This window comes from Physeter macrocephalus, chromosome 17 (assembly GCF_002837175.3).
Source record: "Physeter macrocephalus isolate SW-GA chromosome 17, ASM283717v5, whole genome shotgun sequence".
NCBI classification, from domain to species: domain Eukaryota; kingdom Metazoa; phylum Chordata; class Mammalia; order Artiodactyla; family Physeteridae; genus Physeter; species Physeter macrocephalus.
In genome coordinates this window covers 10356322-10377398 of record NC_041230.1, presented here as the reverse complement: position 1 = coordinate 10377398, position 21077 = coordinate 10356322, and the positions used below count along the sequence as shown (strand labels likewise).

The 21077-nt window shown below is 56.1% G+C and overlaps 1 protein-coding gene across 16 annotated transcripts in view; it reads left to right on the top strand.

Annotated features, from left to right (window-relative positions):
* Positions 1–21077, top strand: part of LOC102986691 (POU domain, class 2, transcription factor 2) — a 114155-nt gene that overhangs the window by 39121 nt on the left and 53957 nt on the right. The window contains exon 1 of one of the 16 annotated variants that reach the window (XM_028477637.2): positions 15678–15725. The exons of 14 other annotated variants lie outside the window; for them this stretch is intronic. Coding sequence is in view for 1 of the 2 variants with exons in the window: in XM_055078853.1 (XP_054934828.1) it covers positions 17008–17143 (136 nt within the window). In the remaining variant the exon portion in view is untranslated. Of the gene's footprint in view, positions 1–15677; positions 15726–16780; positions 17144–21077 lie in introns of those variants that run through there. One more of the 16 variants, XM_055078853.1, reaches the window with a different exon arrangement.

Sequence of the window (21077 nt, the reverse complement as noted above, 5' to 3'; positions counted from 1 at the left end):
CTGGGGGTGTGGGGGCGGGTGTAGTGTGATGATGGGGAGGATATTGCTGGGTGATGCTGTCTGAGGCTCGGAAGCAAGCAGGGTGCATGGGGGGGGGTGGAGAGGTAAGAGGGCACGGGGAACGAAAAGGGGTGGGGGTGGGAATGAGGGGCAAGGGAAAGAAACGGGGTGCCTCGGACTGCCAGAAGGGTGGAAGCCGGGATCGGGACTCCAAGAGGCATCGGCATGTCTGGCCCGAGAGGTGGGCAGCGGAGCTCCAGGGCCCCGGAGCGATGTTGGGGAGCCAGGGTGCGCCCCTCAGTTCTCTGGGCAAAGTCTGTAACTTGGGGAACCCCCTTGGCCGCCTCCTCCTGCCTCTTTGCTCCCTTCTCTTTTCTTCCTCTCATGTCCTACCTTGGGCTCCTTTTTCTGCATCTCCTTTGCTGGTGTCTCTTTTTCCCTGTTTTCCAGTTTCTCTGTCTCTTCCTCCTCTCCACAAAAACTACCCCCCACCCCCCTCAGGTTTTCTTTTTTTGCCATCTTCCTGTTCTCCACCCTCCCTTTCTTTTTCTCTCTTTTCCCCCTTCCCCCTGTCTCCCTCCCTGCCACTCATTTTCCCTGTCGCCCCGTCCTTTCTACCCCCTCCCTCAGTTTCATTTATTCATCACTTTTGTAGCATTCGGCTTGAACAGCGTGCCAGGGAGAGGGGCTCTGTGCAAAGACAGGACTCCCCCAAGTTCCCACCAGAGCCTAAGCCTTATTCCGCAGACCCATGTATTTCTACCCTCTTTTATCCCTGCTGGGGGCTTGGGTCTGCCCCGGGTGGGGGGCCTCTAGCGCCATCCCCCTATTTCCTCTGGCCTCCTGGAGGAGTCCTGCTGGATGCTCACTGGGGCCATGGCAGGGGGAGGGGAAGACTTTAAGTGAGGGCTCATGGTCCTGCACTCAGCCCCGCTGAGAGAGAAGGGTGTGGACGGAGAAGAAAATGACACGGATGGCTAGTGGGAAGTGAAAAGGGGAGGCAGCGTGTGCGGGGGTCCATCTGAGAGGGTCCTCAGAGCTTTTGCGCCCCAGGTAAAAGATCCAAAGAGAAAGCCTCTGGCCTGCTGACCACTCCCCGCTCTTTCCCTCCATCCTGAGGCCTGCAGAGTTAGGGAGCAGGTCCTGGATTTAGGGAAGGACCCAATGAGACGCTTGACTCAGTAGCTTTTAGCCTCTTACCATCCTGACAGGCGAATTTGCCCCCTCCCCCAGGGCAGGAAAGGAGAGTGTGGTGTCAGTGCGCAGGGAGGGGCTGGAGTGTACAGTCAGACCATGGCGGCCATGTGCATGTGTACACGGCCTGCGGGCATTGAGAGAGGCGTGCAGGACGGACTGACTGTGTGCAGGGCTTGGGAGCCTTGGCAGACTGAGGAGCCAAAGGTGTAGAGTCATGACGTGTGTGTCCAGCGGCGGGAGCGGGGGCGGGTACTGGGGGTTCCCATTGTGGGTGATGCGTGTGCAGGAGGGAGTTGGCGCGAGTATTTATCCTGGAAGATCCTTCCCTTGTCTCGATGTCCATGGAGCCCTCGCTGCGTGTGCGCTCGGGAGACACTCTGGCTCTGTGCGTGGCGGCCGTTGGCGCGTGTGCAGGTCTGTGTGCCAAGTCTGGCATCGGCGGTGAGTACGTCAGTCTGTACGTGCAGCATGGTTGGCCTACAGGCTCTGCGTGCAAGTACTAGGTCTGACTGTGGTGTGTGCCCCAAGAGTACACATAAAATAAAGTCACCTGTGTGAAAGTATAATACCGTTTCGACATAGAGCTATTATTACTGTTGTTGTTGTTATTCTTGTTAGGTGTCTCTGGGTCTCTGTGTGTCCTGGGTCAGAGGGAGGGTGGGTTTTGTGAAGCAGGGTCCCGGTTTAGTGATGAGAAATGTGCACAGAGGTCGTGGGCGTGGGGGTGGGCTTGACAGCATGCTTGCACAGCAACCTTGAAGCTGGGTTCAAGAAAACAAAACAAGAAAAGATCCCCCCTCCCCGAAGTCTGCCAGCCCACAGAAACCTTCCCTGGCTCTTCCGTAGTAACAAAGCGTCCCATGGCAGGGGGTGGCAGGCGGGCCAGGAGGGAATCGCATCAAGGCCACCGGCAGCAGTTGCTGGAAATGGGATTCCGCATCTACTTCCTGATTTCTGGATAAGGCTGGACAGAGGCCCGTCCACGTCCATTGGAAAGGTCCAGATCCCCATTTCCCTTAGGCTGCTCGCCAACCCTCCGGCCGGTTGCAGTGCCGTCCTTGGGGGCCTGGTTGCCCTCACTCCCCTCTGAGAGTCTTTGCAGGGAAAATGGAGGGTGTCTGTTTCACGGGCCGTGGTGTGGAAAGAACTCAGCAAGAGTGTGTGTGTGTGTGTGTGTGTGTGTGTGTGCGCGCCCACACCCATGCTGTGTGTGTGATGGAGGTTAGCCCATACATCCTAAACAGCGCGCTAGCCAGATTTTTTTCCAGCAGACCCATCAGTGGTCACCCCAGGCCCCCTGCATCCTGGTTCATACACATTCGCTCCTTGCATGCAGGGGCCATAGGCCAGAATCCCTTCCCCCACTGATGTGACAGCCAAGCTAGGGCCCCCAACCTCAGCACCCCCCTGGGTAGAGCTTGTCAGAGCTCTGGTGCATATTCGTAGTGTGTTGGGGCATGACCCTGGATGGGGGGACAGATGGCTATGCCAGTGGGTACTTGGACTTAGACGGGGGCAAGGAAGCAGTTTCCCTGTCTGGCATGTGGTGGTTAATTTCCAGTATCTTTTTCAGGATTGAAATGGTTGAGAAACCTGAGTGTGGGGAATTGTCGGAGGAGAGAGCGGACGTGGGGGTCTCCTCAGACCAGGGTCTGTTCTTTCTTCTGAATATATATCACTCATTGTTTTTCCCTTGGGCCTAACAACTCCTGATCTAATAATAATAATAATAACCATGACGACGCCCCTTACAACCACCTACCTCTTACGGCAGCCCTGATGGTGCCCCTTTCACCGATGAGGGCTTGATTCTCTCAGCCTGTGAGCACCCAAGCGGCGCTAGGACTGAGGTCTTGGACTCCTGGTATCAAGCCTGGCCTATCTTTGGAGGTCTGCCCCTCTCCTCTTATCTGTCCCAGCACCATTTCCTTTCCCTGGCTCGGCGCCTTCCCCCACTTCCTCCCTGCCCCCTGAGACGTCCATCCACAGGCCCTCTCCCAGGACCCGTCAGGTGGATGGATGCCTTACGTGGCTCAACAAGGGCTCTGAGGACCTGGGTTTCGCTTTGTATCCTGAAGGGAAAGCCGGCAAAGGAGTGAGGTTGAGAGCCCGCTCTGTGGGTGACAGTTTGGGGCTGGCCCTCTTCAATGACAGGGTTACCAATGAGCTTATGTTCCCCCCCCCCCGACCCCAGCCCCTGCTGGTGAGCCCCGTGCTGCACAGCCGCCTTCCCAGATGCGGGTGGTGGCCTTGAGAGGCTGGTGCCCCTTCCCTCACTCATCCCCAGCCCCACCTTCTTTAGATCCTCGGGGCAGGCAGCTTTCCCAGCTCTGACCCACTGGGAAGGAGGCTGGAGGTGGTGACCCCACCTCCTAGGTGCCCGCATTCAATAGGTATTTACTGAGTGCTGTGAGTCACCCAGTTAATGAAGTACAGCTCGTTCCCTGGGGTAGTCAGGCCACGGCAGCACGATCACTCCTTACCTGAAAACGATTGTTAGGGACCAACCATGGGCTCTGAAGTGGACCCAGCCTTGGACAAGATTCTGGGTGCCTGGAGCACAAAGGGAGCTTCTGGGGCATCGGGAATCTGGAGGAGGGAGGTGTGTGTTTAAACAGGGAAGTGGGTCTTTGAGGATGATCAGGCACTGAGGAAGGGGGCAAGGGGGGAGGGCGGAAAGGTGACTGAGGGGAGCGGGGAGGAAGCGGCCCAGGTTGGGGGCATGGCCCTAAGAGCCGAGGTTGGCACGGTGTCGCAGGGCCTATCTCTGGAGGTTCTGAGAAGTTTGGACTTGATCTCTGTGGCCCTGGGGAGCTATCACGTGTGTGATCTTGAGCGCACATGTGCATCTTACGACAGCGTGCCTTGGACGGCACGGACTAGTGTGTGAGCACGAGCGAGTGCCTGTGTACACACACACACGGCCCTGCACCCCGGCGTGCATTCGGACGCGCTCTCCTTCAGAGAAACTGGCAAGGGGGCGCTTTAGCCGTCATCCCCAAGACCCTATACCGTTCAGGGCTGTGGCCCGCACACGTGAGTGTAAGAGCAGGCTGGGACCCTCCCCCACCGGGGTGCGGACCCATGTGGCGTTCACAGACTTAATCCCGCTGCAGTGAGGCCAGGGGGGGCAGCATCTGTCACTTTCACAAACACCGGCAGCGGAGTCTGGGCGAGACACACCCTGCTTGCTCACAACTGCTTGAAAAGCAGACGCCTGTACCGCACGGATCCCCGTGCCTGAGACAGAAACAGCCGCTCACGGCCCCCTGCACCAAGGCCAGACCCGCACACCTAGTCACTCCCTGCATTCCAGCACGCACACACGTGCACATGCACGCACACACGTGTGAAGCACGCCCCTGACATCCTAACTCCCCATATGCACAACCACACGCTCAGATACTCCTTGACTTTAAGCACAGCTGCTGGTATCCTAAGCCCTTATTCACACGCACACACAGACACACGCACGCACACACACACACTCAAACACACAGCCTCGAGATCCACCAGAACCACCGTGGGCAGCGGTCATTGAAGAATGACCGCCTGAGCGGTGCGCCGAGGGGAGGGGGTCGCCCTGAGGCCTGGGCTGAGGGTCACACGACAGGGGACCTCAGAATCCCTTGGGGAAGGGGTCAGGCAGACCCTGAAAGGGCTCCGTTGGTCTGGACGGTTCTGCCAGGTAAGGGAGACTCAACAAACACAGGCCAGAGGCGGGAGGCGACTAATGGCCGAGGCCGCTGATGGCCGAGACGGCCGGTCAGCGAGGAGGGAGGCTCGACAATTGATGTGACTCGGGGCTGGACAAACGATGGCGCATTTGGCTGGAGCCGGCTGGGGGGCCACAGACCAGAGACCCGGCGGCCCTTCTCGCCTCGGCGGGGAGAGGGCCAGAGCCGGCTGTGTTGCGACAGGGTGGGTTTCCCAGCCCGGTCCTGCCGGCATCCTGCCTGGTGTGCGTGTCTTGGGGTCTTTGCATGGGTGAGTGTGCGTGCGTGCTTATGTGTGTGTACATACATCAGCGTGCACCTGCCTCCGTAGAACTTTGTGTCCTGGGCACTCTCGTGGTGCATCCGTGTGCATCTTTGTATGTGCATGTGTGTGTGTGTGTGTGTGTGTGTGTGTGTGTACATACCCACCCGCGAAGTGTTCAGGGACCCTTCTCCATGCACCTCGTGTACCTTTGTGCTCATACGTGCATGTGTGTATTGAGTGTGCCAGGACCTTTCTTTTCATGAGATGCTGTGCACTCATGTGTGCTTGTGTTTTTTTTCAGTGTTGGGTGAAGGCTGGGGTGAGGGAGAAGGAACGGCCTGGACTCCAGCTGTCCGTGCACCTGGTGGCCCACAGGCCGCCTTTGTGCATCCGTCAGAGCCTCTGTCTGGGCCTCAGCGGGTGTGGGCTTGCGGGCTTGCCTGCTCCAGAGTCTGAATATCTGTGTGTCCACACAGCATCTCCCTCTGAGCATAGCTGTGGGTGGGGTGGGCCAGACCAGATGAGGGGGACATCTCCCTGAATCTATGCATCATCCCTCTGGAGGGGGTCACACAACCCAGGCTGGGCCTGGCTGGCACCCAGCAGCACCGCACAGTGCAGACCACCCCTCCTCCTCCTTCTCCCCGCGTGACCTTTGAGCACAGCAGCCCCAAATACATATTTATCAGAGGGGCTGTGGGGACCAGCCCCTCCCCACCCCTCCCCTCAGGGCCCAGCCTGCCTGGCTGCGGAGAAATTAACCTTGTGACACAGGAGCTCGCTGACACCCTGGCCCCCTCCCCATCCGCGCGGCACATATGAGCATGGGTGGGTGTGCGTGAGAGAGAGGCAGAGAAGGGGTACTCATCCAGGCTGGAAAGGGGAAGGAGGGACACACAGGTGTACCCCCGTCCATGTCATTCTTGACACACACACAGACACACACACACAGACACACGCACACACACCCTCCAAACTACAAAGTATAGTCAGAGACTTTGAAATTTCGAAATAGATATACATGCAGACACATGCAGTGGTTCTAAAATAGACACACACACACACATTCTCAAATACATGACAGATCTGTGCACCCGTGGGTCCTGAGACCCAGGTACCTGTACCCTTGGTCAGAGATTCTCTTTAGAAAACACGTAGATATAAAAGCCTACAAATCCACACAGATGCTTGTGCACACGTCTCCAGAGATGTTGAAATGGACATACCAGACATAAAAACAAGGATAAGCACGCACTCACACACAGGTATGAAAGCCCAGACATCCATGCGTGCTCGTAGGTACCGAGACATGACACGGCAAGACAAATGCTAAAACACCAGGGTGCTCCTCACGTGGAGAGTCTTTTCAGCAGGAAAGGTACAAACACAGATACTAAATATGGCAGCATCTCAGCCCACATGCCCATGGGTGCACACAGGCCACGTTCAGAGGTCCCACAGGGAAGCCGCTCGCAGTGACCTGAAGGGACGTGTTCTCAGTTATAGCACACAGACATTCCCCACTTTAGACTTGTTCCCTTAGAGCAAAATGAAAATGGGTAGATGCTCAGGTCTAAAAATGTTCACGGAATGAATTCATTCATCACACAGGAACTGGGCCCTACGTGAGCCAGGCCCTATCTTAGAAGCTGGGAAACAGTGATTTACAAGACAGACCTGGGCCTTGCTCTCCAAGAGCTTGGAGCCAACAGGATGGGTCCTGATTGGACCTCAGTGTGTAGTTAGTTATGAACAGTGATAACATCTGGGAAGGAAAGGAACAAGGGGCTGGGGGAAGGGATCGTGGGAGAACTTGGTTGAGATTGGTGGGTCAGGTGTAAGACCTCTGTGGACATGACATTTAAGCTGAGCGTTAGACACAACATACTGATTCTAAATGTGCACACACATCCCTTCCAAAACGTACTGAGGCCGCACAGGCATAAATAATGCAGGACGCAGATGCCCCCCCCCCCCCAGTCCTCTGTACTTCAGTGACCCTTTAGAAAACTCCTCTGGTGGAAAATGGGGTCCCCCTGGCTGGGGTCCAGATGTCTGGGCTCTGACAGAGGTGCACAGAGTGTGCCAGGGCTGTGCTGCCTGGGAGGGTCCATGGGGCTCCACTGAGGAGGTGACATGGACAGTTGTGGGCAGGGTCCAGAGGAAAAGGGGCGGCAGAGGGCTGTCCAAATAGAGGCACTCCCGGGAATACCCTGGCGGTCCAGTGGTTAGGACGTCGCAATTCCACTGCAGGGGTGGTGGGTTCAATCCCTGGTCGGGAACTAAGATCCCGCAAGCCTCGCCGTGCAGCCAAAAATAAAAAATAACAAAAAATAAAGAAATAGAGGCACTCCCTGTGCACAGGCACGGAGGTGTGAGCAAGTGTGTACATCGCTGGACTTGCAGGTGTGTTCAGGTAGGGGCGAGAAATGAAGCTTGACGTCACTGGGAAGGGCTGTGAGGCTCGGATTTATTTCAGGCACACCGCGTAGACAGAAGGGTTTTGAGGAGGGGCTTGACAGGATGTGAGCCACGTACTAAGTCAGGGATCTCAGAGTCTGGTGAGGAGGAGGGACGGAAGGAGGACAGGGAGACCCCCCAGAGGGAGGGGCCTCCTGCCCTGCCCATCCACTCTGGGAACCCTGGACAAGGCCTGGCCAGGGCGGTGACACAGCTGCCTTCCCCCTGCTCCAGCCCCTTCTCTCTGCCACTGGGCAGAGTTGAACAAGCTACAACTTGCTCCCACAGGGAGATTTGCTGGGAGGTGGAGGTCAAGGGTTACAATCCCTTTTAGTGACCACTGACACTCTGATGTTTTCTGAGGCCTCCTGTGGCCAGGCCTTAGCTGGGTGCCAAGGTGCACGGATGAGCCAGTCCCTTCCCTGCCCCAGAGGAGTCCCCAGGATGGGAGGGTCGACCCTGAAGGAGCCTTGTCTGGGACTCCAAGGGTTTACTGAAGGCGTCTGGAGCTTGTTCTTAGAGAATGAATGGGTCAGAAAGCCCCACGTGGTATATGGGGAAGCAGTGAGGATGGAGCTTGGTTTTTGAAGGTGAGACCAACTTTCATCTGCCATAGTGAGTCCCCCAACACACTTAGAACATCTTCTTTCGCCTGGAAGCCCTGCATGAACTGGTACCCGCTTGCCTGTTCAACTTCCGCACCTTTCCTCCTGCCTCCAGAAGCTCAGGCCACTCTGGCCTTCTTGATCTTCTTCAAACCCATCAACCTTGTTCCTGCTTCAGGGCCTTTGCACCTGCTGTTCCTTTTGCCCGGAAAGCTCGTACCCCCAACACTACTCAAAGCCCACCTTCCCCAACAGGCCTTTCCTGACCTCTCAGTCTAAAGTAACATCATCTTGTAACCTACCCCTTCACCTGCTTTTTTTTCCTTCTTAGCTCTGAGATATATATTCTTATCTATTGTATCTCCTCCTCCACTAGAAAGTCAACACTGTGAGGGCGGGGACTTTGTCTTGTTCACGGCTGTATCCCCACTGCCTAGAACGAGGCTCAGCACACAGTAAGTGCACAGTGGATGTTTGTCAGATGAACAGGAGCTGGGTCCCTTGTCATCCAAGGTGTCCAGTATAATAGTAGAGCTGGACGTCGGCGGTGCTGAACAAGCGTGGAGGGAGCTCACCTTCCGGGGCAGAAGGGGGCCTGCACCTACCAGTGTGGTAGGGCCATCGGCAAGTGAGGCCACCTCCTGCCTGAGGAAGGAAGCCAGCTGGCGGCAGCAGCCAGACTCTATACCCATCATCCTGGGCCTGTGCACTCCACTCCGTCTTCCTGACAATGCTCCCCTCACCCCAGCCAAGGCATCCTTGCCCCCCCATCATCACGTCTGCTTACCCCCCAACTGTTGCCCTTCCCCCACTCCCTGACCCTGACAACCCACCCCGTGACAGGAAAAGGCAGACCCCAGACTGTAGGGTCGCACACACCCTGCTTTGAGTCCCAGCCCCGGCTGTGGGCAAATCACATCACTCCTTTTAAACCTCAGTTTTTCTCGTCGGCAAAATAAGGTTTTTGTAGGGATCAAGAGTGATCTGGTGTGTGATGATGACGCTAATAATAGCTGCTATTTATTGAGGACCTGCCAGGTGTTAGGCATTGTGCTAGGCTCTTTGAACATTTTTTTTTTTTCATTAAAAAAAAAAAAAAACACACACACACACAGAGGAAAAGAAAAATCGAGCACGGCGTGTCCCCAGAGTGTCAGGCCTGGTGTGCGGGGCTGTGAATCACAAAGGTGAACACAGCCCATCCGCACAGACCTTACTATTCCTACGTGGGCTCGCACACCCACCTGAAGTACCGCACCGGGCAGGCGGTGGGGGCTTGAGCTCCTGCTCGGCCCCTTTCAGCAGAATCCTCAAAGGGTGGTTTGGAGGCCACTGAGGCAGGCAACTCTCACAGATGAGAGAGCAGCCCAGCCATCCCCAATTCCTCTTTACTAACTCAGCGGGAACTCCCATTGTTCATACGTGGATTGCAGGGCTTGACACAAGGTCTGACCTAGAATTGGCCTCAGGAAGTGCTTATTGGATGAATGAATGGATGAATGAATGAACAAGTGAACAAAGGAACATATAAATACATATTTTTGGCTGTGCCACGCGGCATGTGGGATCTTTAGTTCCCTGACCAGGGATCGAACCTGCGCCCCCTGCAGTGGAAGCTCGGAGTCTTAACCACTGGGCCGCCAGGGAAGTCCCTAAAGGAACCTATTGAGCCAGGTGTCTTCATTGCATTTGTTCACCCCAAGACAGAGTACCAGGACACGCCTTCCTCCTGCCCCCGGCACTGCATTCCCTTCCGCACCCTGCACATCCTACTCACATACATCATTTGTGGGCTGATAATCCTAATATCATTTCCACCACACACTTGCCCCTTTCTGTGTCAGTCCCTCTCCTAAGTTGGTTGTAAGCACGGTCTTGTTGACTTCTCACACCACCACTGTGAGGCAGGTGTTATCCCCGTTTTATGTTTGAGCAAACTGAGGCTCAGAGAGATGAAGTGACTTGCCCAGGGTCACACAGCTTTTTGACCACCATGCTCTTCTGCTCCATAGAATCGCATGCCCTCTCACTAGTCCTCTGGCCCGCGTGCACACTCGATCTTTCAGGTTTTTCTCCTCTCGGCAGTGGGATGGCACAACCCCGGAGCCGGCTTTGGTCCCAGCTCTGTTACAACCGGCTGTGTGATGCTGGGAAAATCCTTTCCTTCCCTCTGGGCCTCGGCTTCCCCTCCAGCTGTCCCTCCCGCCCATAAGCCCTCAGCCAGTTTCCTGAAGCGGGGACGGGGCACAGAATTCGGCTCGGTCCTACCCTGTCCTCTCTAATAGAGGAGAAACCAGAGGAGCTTCTCCACTCAGCAGATTTCAGAGTCATTCACATTCTTGGGGCCTCTGGGCTCGGCTGGGCTTGGATGCAGGGGGAACATAAGACAAGCCTGTCTGGGAAAGGGAAAGGGGTCAGAGAAACACTGCTCATCGTGTGTTTGCCAAGCGCCTCGCCACAGTCCTGCTAATGCGGGACTCATTAGCCCTGCCTTTTGCAATTACAAACAGGTGTCAACTCATGTGACACACGTTCATTGCAAGAAAAAGTAGAAAATGCAGATATGCAACGGGATAAAAAAAAAATCCCACCGTGATCATCTAGTTAAATGAAAAAAAAAAATTAACTTCTTGATGCCTATCTTTCTAGATAGCTTTTTCTCAAATGGGAGTATGCCTACGAGTTTACCCAAAGAATGTATTAAAAGTCAGATGCCTGGGACCAAACTCTGAATTCTGACTTCTGGGACTTCCCTGGCGGTCCAGTGGTTAGAACTCTGCTTTCACTGCTGGGGCCCAGGGATTGGGCACGGGTTCGATCCCTGGTCGGGGAACTAAGATCCCCCAAGCTGCGCGGTGCAGCCAAAAAAAAAAAAAAAAAAAAAAAAAAAAAAAAAAATTATTAAAAAAAAAAAGAGTTCTGATTTCTGCTCTAAACCTTTTCCTTTAGGAAAATAAAAAAAAAAGTGTGTGTGTATGTGCACGCGTTTCATAAAAATGGAACCATAAACTATATACCAGTTTATAACCTGCCTCTTATTCCTTCCTAACAATGGATTAGGAACGTCGCTTCCTTGTCAATGAATTTATTTCAAGAGTATTTGCTACAACTCCGCAGCCCTCCATTATGTGGCTGCCGCACCGCCATGAATTGTACCCGTCCCCAGTCACAGGACATCTAGGTTGTTTCCTGGCATTTCCTATTGTAATTATCCCCAGTTTACAGAAAAGGACATTGAGGCACAGAGAAGTCCTTCATATGTGTGAGAAGCTAAGGCACGATCCAAGGGGACCTGGTAATGGCTTGGGTGCCACTGGGGACGGTTCCCAGCCTCCCTCAAGGTGGGGCTGAGGGGCCCTGACAAGCGGGAGAAGCTTGGGTCGAAGCCCCACGCAGAAGACGCGTGACCATGGGGTTTCCCTGGTGGTCCACTCCCAATGCAGGGGACGTGGGTTCGATCCTTGGCCGGGGAACTAAGATCCCACATGCTGTGTGCACTGCCAAAAAAAAAAAAAAAGAAGAAGACACATGACCTATCAGAGGGGAGGTGGGTGGGGGCTCTGGAGGAGGAAACCGCCCACCCTCTCCCAGGCCCCCAGACCCAGGCACACTGTGGGCCTGAGCACTACCCATCAGGCTGCCCCCCAGCCCTCTCGCTGCCGTCCTTCCTGAGCCCTCGCCGCCTGCTCCATCCTTGCCAGCTTATCAATAGGTTAAGTGGTCAGGTCAGCGATATTGACCATTTGATTAGGACCTTGTCAGATCAATCCCTGGCTCATCTCAAGGACCTCCTCCCCTGCCCGCACACGCGCCCTGCCTCCGCGCCAGGGAGCAGGTGGCTGGGGAAGCCTCCACCCTCCCCACACAGCACCCCAGAACCCTTCGGGGCTCTTCGGGGCTCTTCGGAGCCCTCCGGCAAGTTCAGAGAAGGTGACAGCCAGCCTCGGCCTCACCATCTCCCATCCTTTTCCTGCCAGGTCAGGAGCTTCGAGGGCTGTCTCCAGTTTTGCCCCGCCCCTTACTTGCCCCAGCCCTGCCTCAGGGGCCTCCGTGGGCCCCTCCTGGACCTCTGCCTAGGCGCCGTGTTCCTGCACCCCCTCCTTGCATCCACTCTCTTGCTTGGGGTCATTAGATCTTGTTCCCTCTGTGTCCTGTTCCCCTCGGAGTCCGGTCAGACTGAGCTGCCCCCTCTTGGCTGTGTGACCTTGGGCAAGTGACTTCACCTCTCTGAGCCTCCATTTCCTCATCTGTATCGTGAGAATGATCCTCACCAAAGGGTTGTGAGGATTCTTCAAGATCACACCCGCAGAGCAACGAACCACACCTGGCACGCAGCTAGCACCCAGGAAACCCCGGCTGCTCTCATCGTGGGCTACTCTGCTGAATTTAGCTGAGCTGATGTGTTTGTGGGAGACGGTTGCTCTGTCCGTCGGCTCCTCAGTGAAAGTGTATGTGGGCAGTAGGGGGGGTGGGCGATGGGCACTGCTGTCCTCAGGCCTGTCCCAAGCTCCAGCTCAGGGCCATACCCTGTACTGGGTGGTGTGGGGACCCCCAGTGGAGCCAGGCTCCAGCCTACCCTCCAGAAGCAGTTCTCGTGGCTTCAAGGAGAGCTGAGGGGCCAGGACCTTCTTTCCCTCCCCAGGAAACATGGGACTCTTCCCCTTCTCTGTGGCGCAGCTGCGAGGAACAGAGACTCCGGAGTCAGAGAAGTCAGGGCTCCAGTCCCGCTTCCCGTGCCAGGCCGCCGTGGGCCATCTGCTTTTTCCCTCTGTTCCCCAGAGTTCCCATCTGTGAAATGGGGAGAAGGCACCTTCTAAGTAGCTCCCATTCCCATCTTCCAGTCTCAGGGTCCTGCTGGGAATACCTTTCCCAGCTCCCACAGGGCTTGCCTGTCCCGTGGGGAGATGTTAGCTTCTTGGGAGAGGGGTTTGTCAGGGGAATATGGGGGTTCTGGGACCTGGGAGATGACACGAGGAAGAGAGTTGGAGGCAGACGGGCCAGGGGTGGTCCCGCCTGTGGGCGTCGCAGATGAGGGGGGCAGAGGGCAGGGCAGGAGGGGGGCGCTGCCTCCAGGGAGGACCCCAGCCTGAAGGCTCTGCCTGACTCCGGGCCCCTAAGAGGCCCGGGGATTCCCCTGCCCGCCCCGCCATCACTTACACCAATATTGACGGTTAATGCCGTGTCGCCACCGTGTTCAACACTCAGCGCGGCTAATTGTTTTGACTGGGAATCGGCAAGGCGATTAAACGCCATCGATTTTGCCCTGCGCGCTGCATCGATTTTTAAATTTCCTATTGATCCCAGCCCTAAATCTCCTTAACCAAGACCTCACCGTGGAGATGACAGCCGCTGATTAGCTCCGGGGGCGGGGGTGCGGGTGGTGGGCAGCCTTTGAGTGGGGAAGAAACCCCAGCTCCTGCCTCCCCACAGGGACCAGGGGTCCGCGTCCCCTTGACCCCTGAAGATGGAGGCCCAGGTAGAGAGAGGGGGAGGGGGGAGGGGGAGGAGTTGGGCGGACCCCTTGTTGCTTTTACACCCCTTCTTTACTTTCCCATTTGGGCTTCTCTCTGGTCTCTCTGCCTGCGCTCCGTCCACTCCTTCTCTCTGTCTGTCTGTGTCTCCCCATCTCTCTTCTCTTTCCTTTCTTCCTATCTATCTATCTGTCTGTCTGTCTATCTATCTGTCTATCTATCTATCCTCACTCTCCCCACTGTCTCAGTCCATCTTATTCTCTCTTTTCTCTTCCTGAACTCCAGTCCTGCCTCCACCAATTCCTTGCGTCCTTGGCTGGTCCTGGGCCTCAGTTTCCCCATCTGTGCCAGCAGATTTGCCGTGAGATAGAAAAGTAGCCTGCCAAACGCTGAGGTCCCTGGCCATCCTGCCCATCCTCCTGAGGTCTCCCCTCTGGAGAGCGCACCCACGGGGACACACAGATGTCAGGCAGATGTGCGCTTCCTGGCTTTGTGACCCCACCCACAGGGCCCCCCCTCTCTGAGCCACTGCTTCCGAAGTTGCCCACCGTGCGCTCATCAGGACCCGCCTGGTGGGAAGGTCTCCTTGAAATCCTGTCTCCTCTGGGAAGTCTCTCCCTATCCTCCAGTCCCTGCTCCTTCTCTGAATGCCCACAACAAGGGTGGTCTTTGTGTGGGTTCAAGCAGCTTTTCCAAGAAGGCCACGTTCCCAGAAGGCAGGAAACGGGGTTTCGGTAGGAGGCACGCAGGCCTGAGCTTTCTAACCAGCTCCTCACCGAGCTGTACAGGATTCTGGGGAAGTCAGTCTCCTCATAGCCTCGTCTGCTGCATCTGTAGAGTGGGGATGACACCAGCCGTCACCCTGCCTTCCCGCAGGGCTGCAGAGAGGCTCAGCAAACACTCTCTGGAGAGGGTCTCCCCATTTCCTGTAGACCTCTCCGTTCTCCCCATCTTCTGTATAGCATGCAGTGGGACCTTTCTGAAGACAAACTGCATCATCTCCCTCCCCCCCAGCTGCTTGGACCAAGCCCTGCTGGGTGCAGCCCCTGCCGTCTCTGCAGCCTCATCTTTCCCATGTCTCTCGCTCAGCCCTGCGTGACCAAAGGCCTGACATTCTCTTTCCTCCCATGCGGCCCCTGCACCTGACTAAAGTGGATTTGTCCGCCAGGCTTGGCTCGAGGGTTGCATCCTCCCTGGGTCTCCCCTGACCTCCCCTGGGATTCCCACTGCCTCCTCTGCTTACCCCAGTGTGTGGACATCAGTTCTTTTTTCAGTCTCCCCAGCTTGCCTTCGAGCTCCCGGTAGACGGCGCAGAGACCTTGTCTGATCCATCTCCATACCTCCCACACTTGGTCCGGAGCCCAGCTCAGATGAGCCTCAGTATTTGCTGATTAACCCAACGAACAACTGAGTGAACAAATATACCAGTTAGAAACATCATCATGACTTTTATGTTCATCTCCCCACAGCACACAGGCACCTAATAATGAATAACCCTTTCACATTTCTTTCTCATTTGACCCTCCCTGCAGTCCTTTGAGATACATAGTTTGTCAATTAATTAATCCCTCCCTCCATCCATCCATTCACTCAATCGTCCATCCTGTACTTAATAAGCATCCCACATTTGCCAGGCCCTCTGTCAAAGGCTAAAGGTGTAAGCCACGGTCCCTGCCCTTTAAGGAGCTTCCAGTCTGCTGGGAAAAACAGATGTTCAACAAGAGAAGGCATCCGTTGTTCCCATTCATGAGATGGGGACACTGAGGCTTAGAGCCCAGAAATGAAGGTAACCAGTGGCTGTCAGGACCTGAGTTAACATTCACCAGCCTGTGCATCCTGACGGTGTGACAGGAGCAGGGTCCCTTGGCCCCAGGAGTGCCTCAATCTGCCCGAGGTGGAGACGTTTCACGATTTCCTCAGGATGCTCACTCCCTTCTCCTCTCTCTCCAGGTTCTCTGCTGGACCGGGTTGGTGGCTTGAATGTATTAGCTTCGCTGCTTCTGCCCAAGAGGTAAGGGCCACGGTCCCAGAGCTTTGCTTATTGCTGTGCTACGGCTCCTGTCTCCTCTCGGAAGCCCCTGCTTTCCCCTCCTCATCCCCGGCCCCACCCCGGGGATGCCGCCCTTCCTCGTCTGCCTCTGTCCTCTGCGAGGTTTTACTCTGACTGATTTGTGTTTTCATCCTCTGTGCGTCCTGTGGCTTTCTGGCCAAACCCGTGGCTCTGGATGTTGGTGACCGTGGGAATTTCTGCCAATGAGTGGTAGGCAGGCTCAGTAGGAGAGAGATGGGGGTAACTTGATGGCTCAGATCACAGCTTGGGGTCAGGCCCTCCCGTGTCAGAATCTCTTTTCTGTCCCTTCCTAACTGCGAGTGACTTGGGACAGTCAGAGCCTCCATTTCCTCGTCTATAGGAGGGGCATAATAACAGAACCCACTTTACTTGCTGTCCCAAGGATGGAAGCCCAGTGAGGCTCTTGAGGTTCCAGCTGGGGAGCCAGACAGCACCAGCTCTGCCCGCTGCCAGCTGTGCGATCCTCAGTTTCCCCATCTGAAAGAGGAGGGTGATAACAGCACCCCCGCACGCACGCACACACACAGGATGTGAGGGTGAAAGAAGTTACTCCACGAGAGCATGTAGCCTCAGGAATCAGGAGCCTGAAATGCAGCCGGAAGCTCCCCTGAACAAGTGAGGATTTGTGAGGCCCCTTCTTGGAGCCCACTGAGACAGACTCCCAGACAGAAGCAGGAGTCCTCTAGCCGCTCAGCTCTGCAGGAAGCAGAGGCTCTGGGCGTCTCCTCCGAGGTTTGCTCCACTCAGCTTGGTGAGGCCCTGGCAGTGAGCATCTGGGGAGGGGTAGGGACGGGGCCTCTGGGGTGGGACCCTGCCTCCTGCTGCCCCAACCAGAACAGTTTAACCCACAGGCCTCAGGACCCCAGGGAGCCCTCTGCTTGCCCTCATAGCCTCGTTGCTCTGGGGGCGGGGGGGGGGCGGTCACAGCCTTACTTTAAGAAGCAGATGAAAGCTGTAGCCTAGGGTTTGCGATCTGGTGTGGTAGGGACCGCGGTGGACTGGAAAATGCATTGGCAGGGGTGGGGGAGCTGCGGTTCAGCCCCACTGACCGTCCCCAAGCAGAGACGTACCCGCCACTTGCCAGATTTTCCGATTTTTCAAGAGAAGCCAGAAGTCCAGACTTTCGTGTGAAATCTCTCGATTTTTCAATATTGGCAACTTCCCCCACATTTCAAAAATCCCCTTGTGGTCCAGACCACATGTTTCAGGCAAACTTTGGCCCATGAATTTCCAGTTTTACAACATTCAGTGTAGACTTTCTCCCGAGGAAACGCATCCCTATGTCTACCCAATTGTGCTCCAACCTCAGGACGTTCACAGACCCCCCCGAAGCTCATCCATGGACTCTATTCTAGCCGGTAAGGAACGCAGGAGTCTGAACTACACGATGTGTGCTTTCTCCGGGGAACCAGAAGTGTAGCTTTCCCAGGAACCATCCTGTCCGCTGATGCTCTTGACGTTGAAAAGAAGGTCAAGGAGCTTCCAGGCTGCAGAATTCGTTTGGGGGCTAGAGGCTGGCCTTTGAGAAATGCCTGAAAGTTGGGCTAAAGTAACAGAGGTGTTTAAAAAGAATTATGTGTCAGAGTTGATGGAGGTTGCAGTCAGGGCTGTGATTTTAGTTGTTTGTGTTCAGATAGATGTTTGTTAAGTATCCAAGATTTCACGGACATATGCACGACAGATTGGGTAACACGTGCCAGAGAGCTGTTATATCCTAATAAGGAAACTGATGTTTATTAGGGGTCACCTCTATGCCAGGGCCTGTTCTGGGCACTCCCTCCCACCCTGTGAAGTAGCTGTGAGTCACTGTTGCAGGAGAAGGAAACTGAGCCACCGAGAAGGAAGGCGCAGCTGGCCTAAGGTTACCTAAGGTTACCATGGTAACCTTAATGGTAGAGTCAGAATTTGGACTCAGGTCTGTCTGAACTTCAAGCTCTCATTCTTCCATTTCACCAAAATCCACTCCAGGTTTGGAATCTCCTCCGTGTGGCCAGTCTTTGTGCTTTGGGAATGATTTTGATTTGTGGGGTGGGGCGGAGAAGGGAACAGGTGAAGTCTTATTTGGAGCCAACTCTGATAAATTTAGCAGTGCTAATATTAATCACGGATCATACTGGGGCTACTTGTTGGTGTTTTGATAGAAACTAGAGACAATTATACCATAGAGATGTTTTGTTGATGGAGTCCATAAACTAAACTGGCCTTGAAAGCTGTTGCCAAAACCTCTGAGTGGTTCCAGGAAAAGTTCAGCCTCCCAGGGACACATGTTTGAAGGGAGCCACACCCTTTTAGGTATTTAATTTTGTTGCAAAACAATTACAACGAACATTGCCCCCACCCCCCATTGTCTTTGCTTTATAACCTTACTTGGAAGGTGAGTGGTTCCGCAAACGTGTCCAGAGGCCTCCTCGATGCGCCGGAGGGAGCTGGAGCGTGGAGCCCAGGGTGAGCAAGACCCCCTCCAGCCCTGGAGGTGCTGGTCTGCCTCTGGCGCCCACGCGGCTCCCCCTCCTTCACTCCCTCTGGCCCTTCCTCTGGCTTTCTTCCCACCCCTGCCAGGGCCTTCTCTCCACTCTTGCTTGGGCTCACCCTTCCACCTCTCTCAGATCTCCATCTAGGGCTCCCCGACCCCCCTGGCCTGGACTGGCCCCCCTACCCTGTTCTTCCCTCTTGCCCATTGTCACGGTATCTGATGGTATATTCTCCGGGTGGTGTTTCCCTGCCCTAAGCTTCATGGCTGAGGCAGGGAGAGACGTCTCTATTTGTCCAACACGTCGACACCCAGTCCCTGGCACGGTGTAAATGCTCAATTAAGTATTTGTTGAATGGGGACGTCCCTGGCGGTCCGGTGGTTAGGACTCCGAGCTTCCACCGCAGGGGTCACGGGTTCGATCCCAGTTCGGGGGGCTAAGACCCCGCCTGCCACATGGCACGGCCCAAAAAAAAAAAGTATTTGTTGAATGAATAAATAAGCGAACGCACAGACCCATAAACCCACATCTATCCATTTATTCCTTCAGCCACCATTTCCTGGGGGTTCTTTTGTGCCGAGCCTTGTGCCGCTAGAGCCCGACAGAAGGATGTAATTCACCTGCCTGGGGGGGCCTCAGGGAGTCTTTGGGAGGAGGGCTGGGAAGGCGTCTCCTGAGGGTTAGGAGAAGCCAAGGAGGAAGTTATGGCTCGGGTTGGGGGGGGGGTCACTCCTGGGGGCCACGGATGCTGGCCTGGTCTGAGACCCCATGGCCATCTGAGGCAGGAGCAGGGCTGTGTCCCCACCTTGTCTCCCTGCCTTCTGTCCTTCCCTCCTTCCACAAAAAGACACAGCGGCCTTCGGTGTGGACCAGGCCCTGGGGTCCCAGAGGTGACTCTGGCATGAGTGCCCGCACGCCCCGAGGGGGCCTGGAATACCTCGGAAGCAGGAGCTTAGTGGTGGGTGAGACCCGGCTTCCATTGCCGGGTCTGGCGAGGTGACTTGTACAGCACCCGGGGCTGTGTAAGGAAGAAGACATTGAGCTGCAAGGTGGGCGCGTCCTCTCTGGAGGGTGCAGGTGTGGCCCTGGGATGCTCTGGGAAGTGCAGGCCTGCGTGGCAGCACAGGCGTTCTGCAGACAAGAACCAAGAAGCCAGTAGGTCCCCCTAGGGTCCTGGGATTTTCTCTGATCCCCTGGGCCACGGCTGTGTGAGGCTGAGGGCCGGGCTCTGCTGCGGTGGCAGGTTGGCGGTGGCGCTCCCCGTTGGGTGTGGGGTTGGGGTGGGAGGGGCTGTTTGTCGTTGCGGGGTGCCGGGAAGCCGCTAGAGATCCCTCTGGTGGCCTTTGCTGTCCCCGGGTGGGTGCAGACAGCTGCCACCCACCCAGGACTGGGAGTGGCTGTCAGCCATGGGGTGGGGCATTACAGACGCAGAGGGGGTGAAAGTGGCTGGCATCTCTTACGCCTTCTGGGACCGATGAGTCCCTGGCATCCCAGACAGTCCTAGCGCAAACGAAGGCCGAAGTGCCTACCGTCCCGGCAAGCTTGGAGCCCCAGGGGCTGAGGGCAGGCACTTGACCCTGATTTCACACAGAGGACACTGGTGAGGGCTTGGTGGCAGCGGACAGGTCACAGAGTCTGACCCTAGATGTTCAGCAGTGAGCGCCCGACCCCCACCCCTGGCATTGTCCAGCTCACGTTGCCCGCCGGTCTCTGCAGGTCTCTGGTTTCCGTCTTCTCCTCTTCCTCTCCCTGGGGCTCCACCTCCATCACCCTCTTCTTTTTTCCTTCTCTTGGTCTTCGTCCATGTCTTGCCTCTTCCTCCCATCCTGATGGCCTCCTTTTCCTCTGAGCCTGCATCTGTTTGCAGTCTTGCGTGCAGGGTGTATATGGGGTCCATGTCTAGCTCTCTGTCTCCAGAGAGAGCCATGGGGAGATGTGGACCTGCCGCGGGCGGGGAGAGGGGGCGAGGAAGAGAGAAAGAAGAAAGGCACTTGAAGGAAAACCAAGAAAGGAGGTGCCCCACCCCCCAACTCCAGGACAGCTTCCGAGGCCCCTGCACGGCCATCGGCCCTCCTCTTGGGGCGCGAGGGGACAGGAGGGCCAGAGGGGTCATCTGAGAAAGGGGGGGTCCGGGAATACGCCAGAGAGGAGTAGAGTGGGAGAGAGAGACTAGGGGAGACCCAGAGTGCATCCCACGACAGAGAAATGCCTGGAGAGGAGGAGCAACGGAGAAGAGCAGGTAAAGAGCCACGGAGACAGCAAAAGAGTCAGCGGGAAGCAGAGTCAGAGACAGAAAGAAAGCAGAGAGCGTGAGAGCCGGCGTGCTGTTGAGACCACCAGGCTTGGGGGATGGGGCGATAAGAAAGATGGGGCTGAGGGCAGCCGGGGAAAGGTGCGCAAGGCCGCGGGCCGGGAGGGACTCGCTTCATGCCTGCTCTCTGGGGGCCCCACCCCCTGACCAGCCTGCTGTGCCTGGCAGAGTGTGAGGAGTGGCCGAGGCCCTTGGTGTGTGTGTGTCCCTGTGTGTGGCGGGGGGATGCACTGCTCCCACCTGCCCTGTGATCCTGAGCCCAGGCTGCTCTGTCCCCTCCCTGCTGCTGCCCTGACCCTCCCTGTCCATCCTTCCTGTCCCCTCCTGCGCGGTTCCATCCCTGGGTTTTCGGTTCTGTTGTGCCCTGGTTCACAGGAGCCCAGAGGGCCATGCGTGGGGAGCGCTTGGGCACCCCTGACTTCTGGCCTGGGGGAGGGGGGAAGCCGTGTGTGTGTGTGTGTGTGTGTGTGTGTGTGTGTGTGTGTGTGAGAGAGAGAGAGAGAGAGAGAG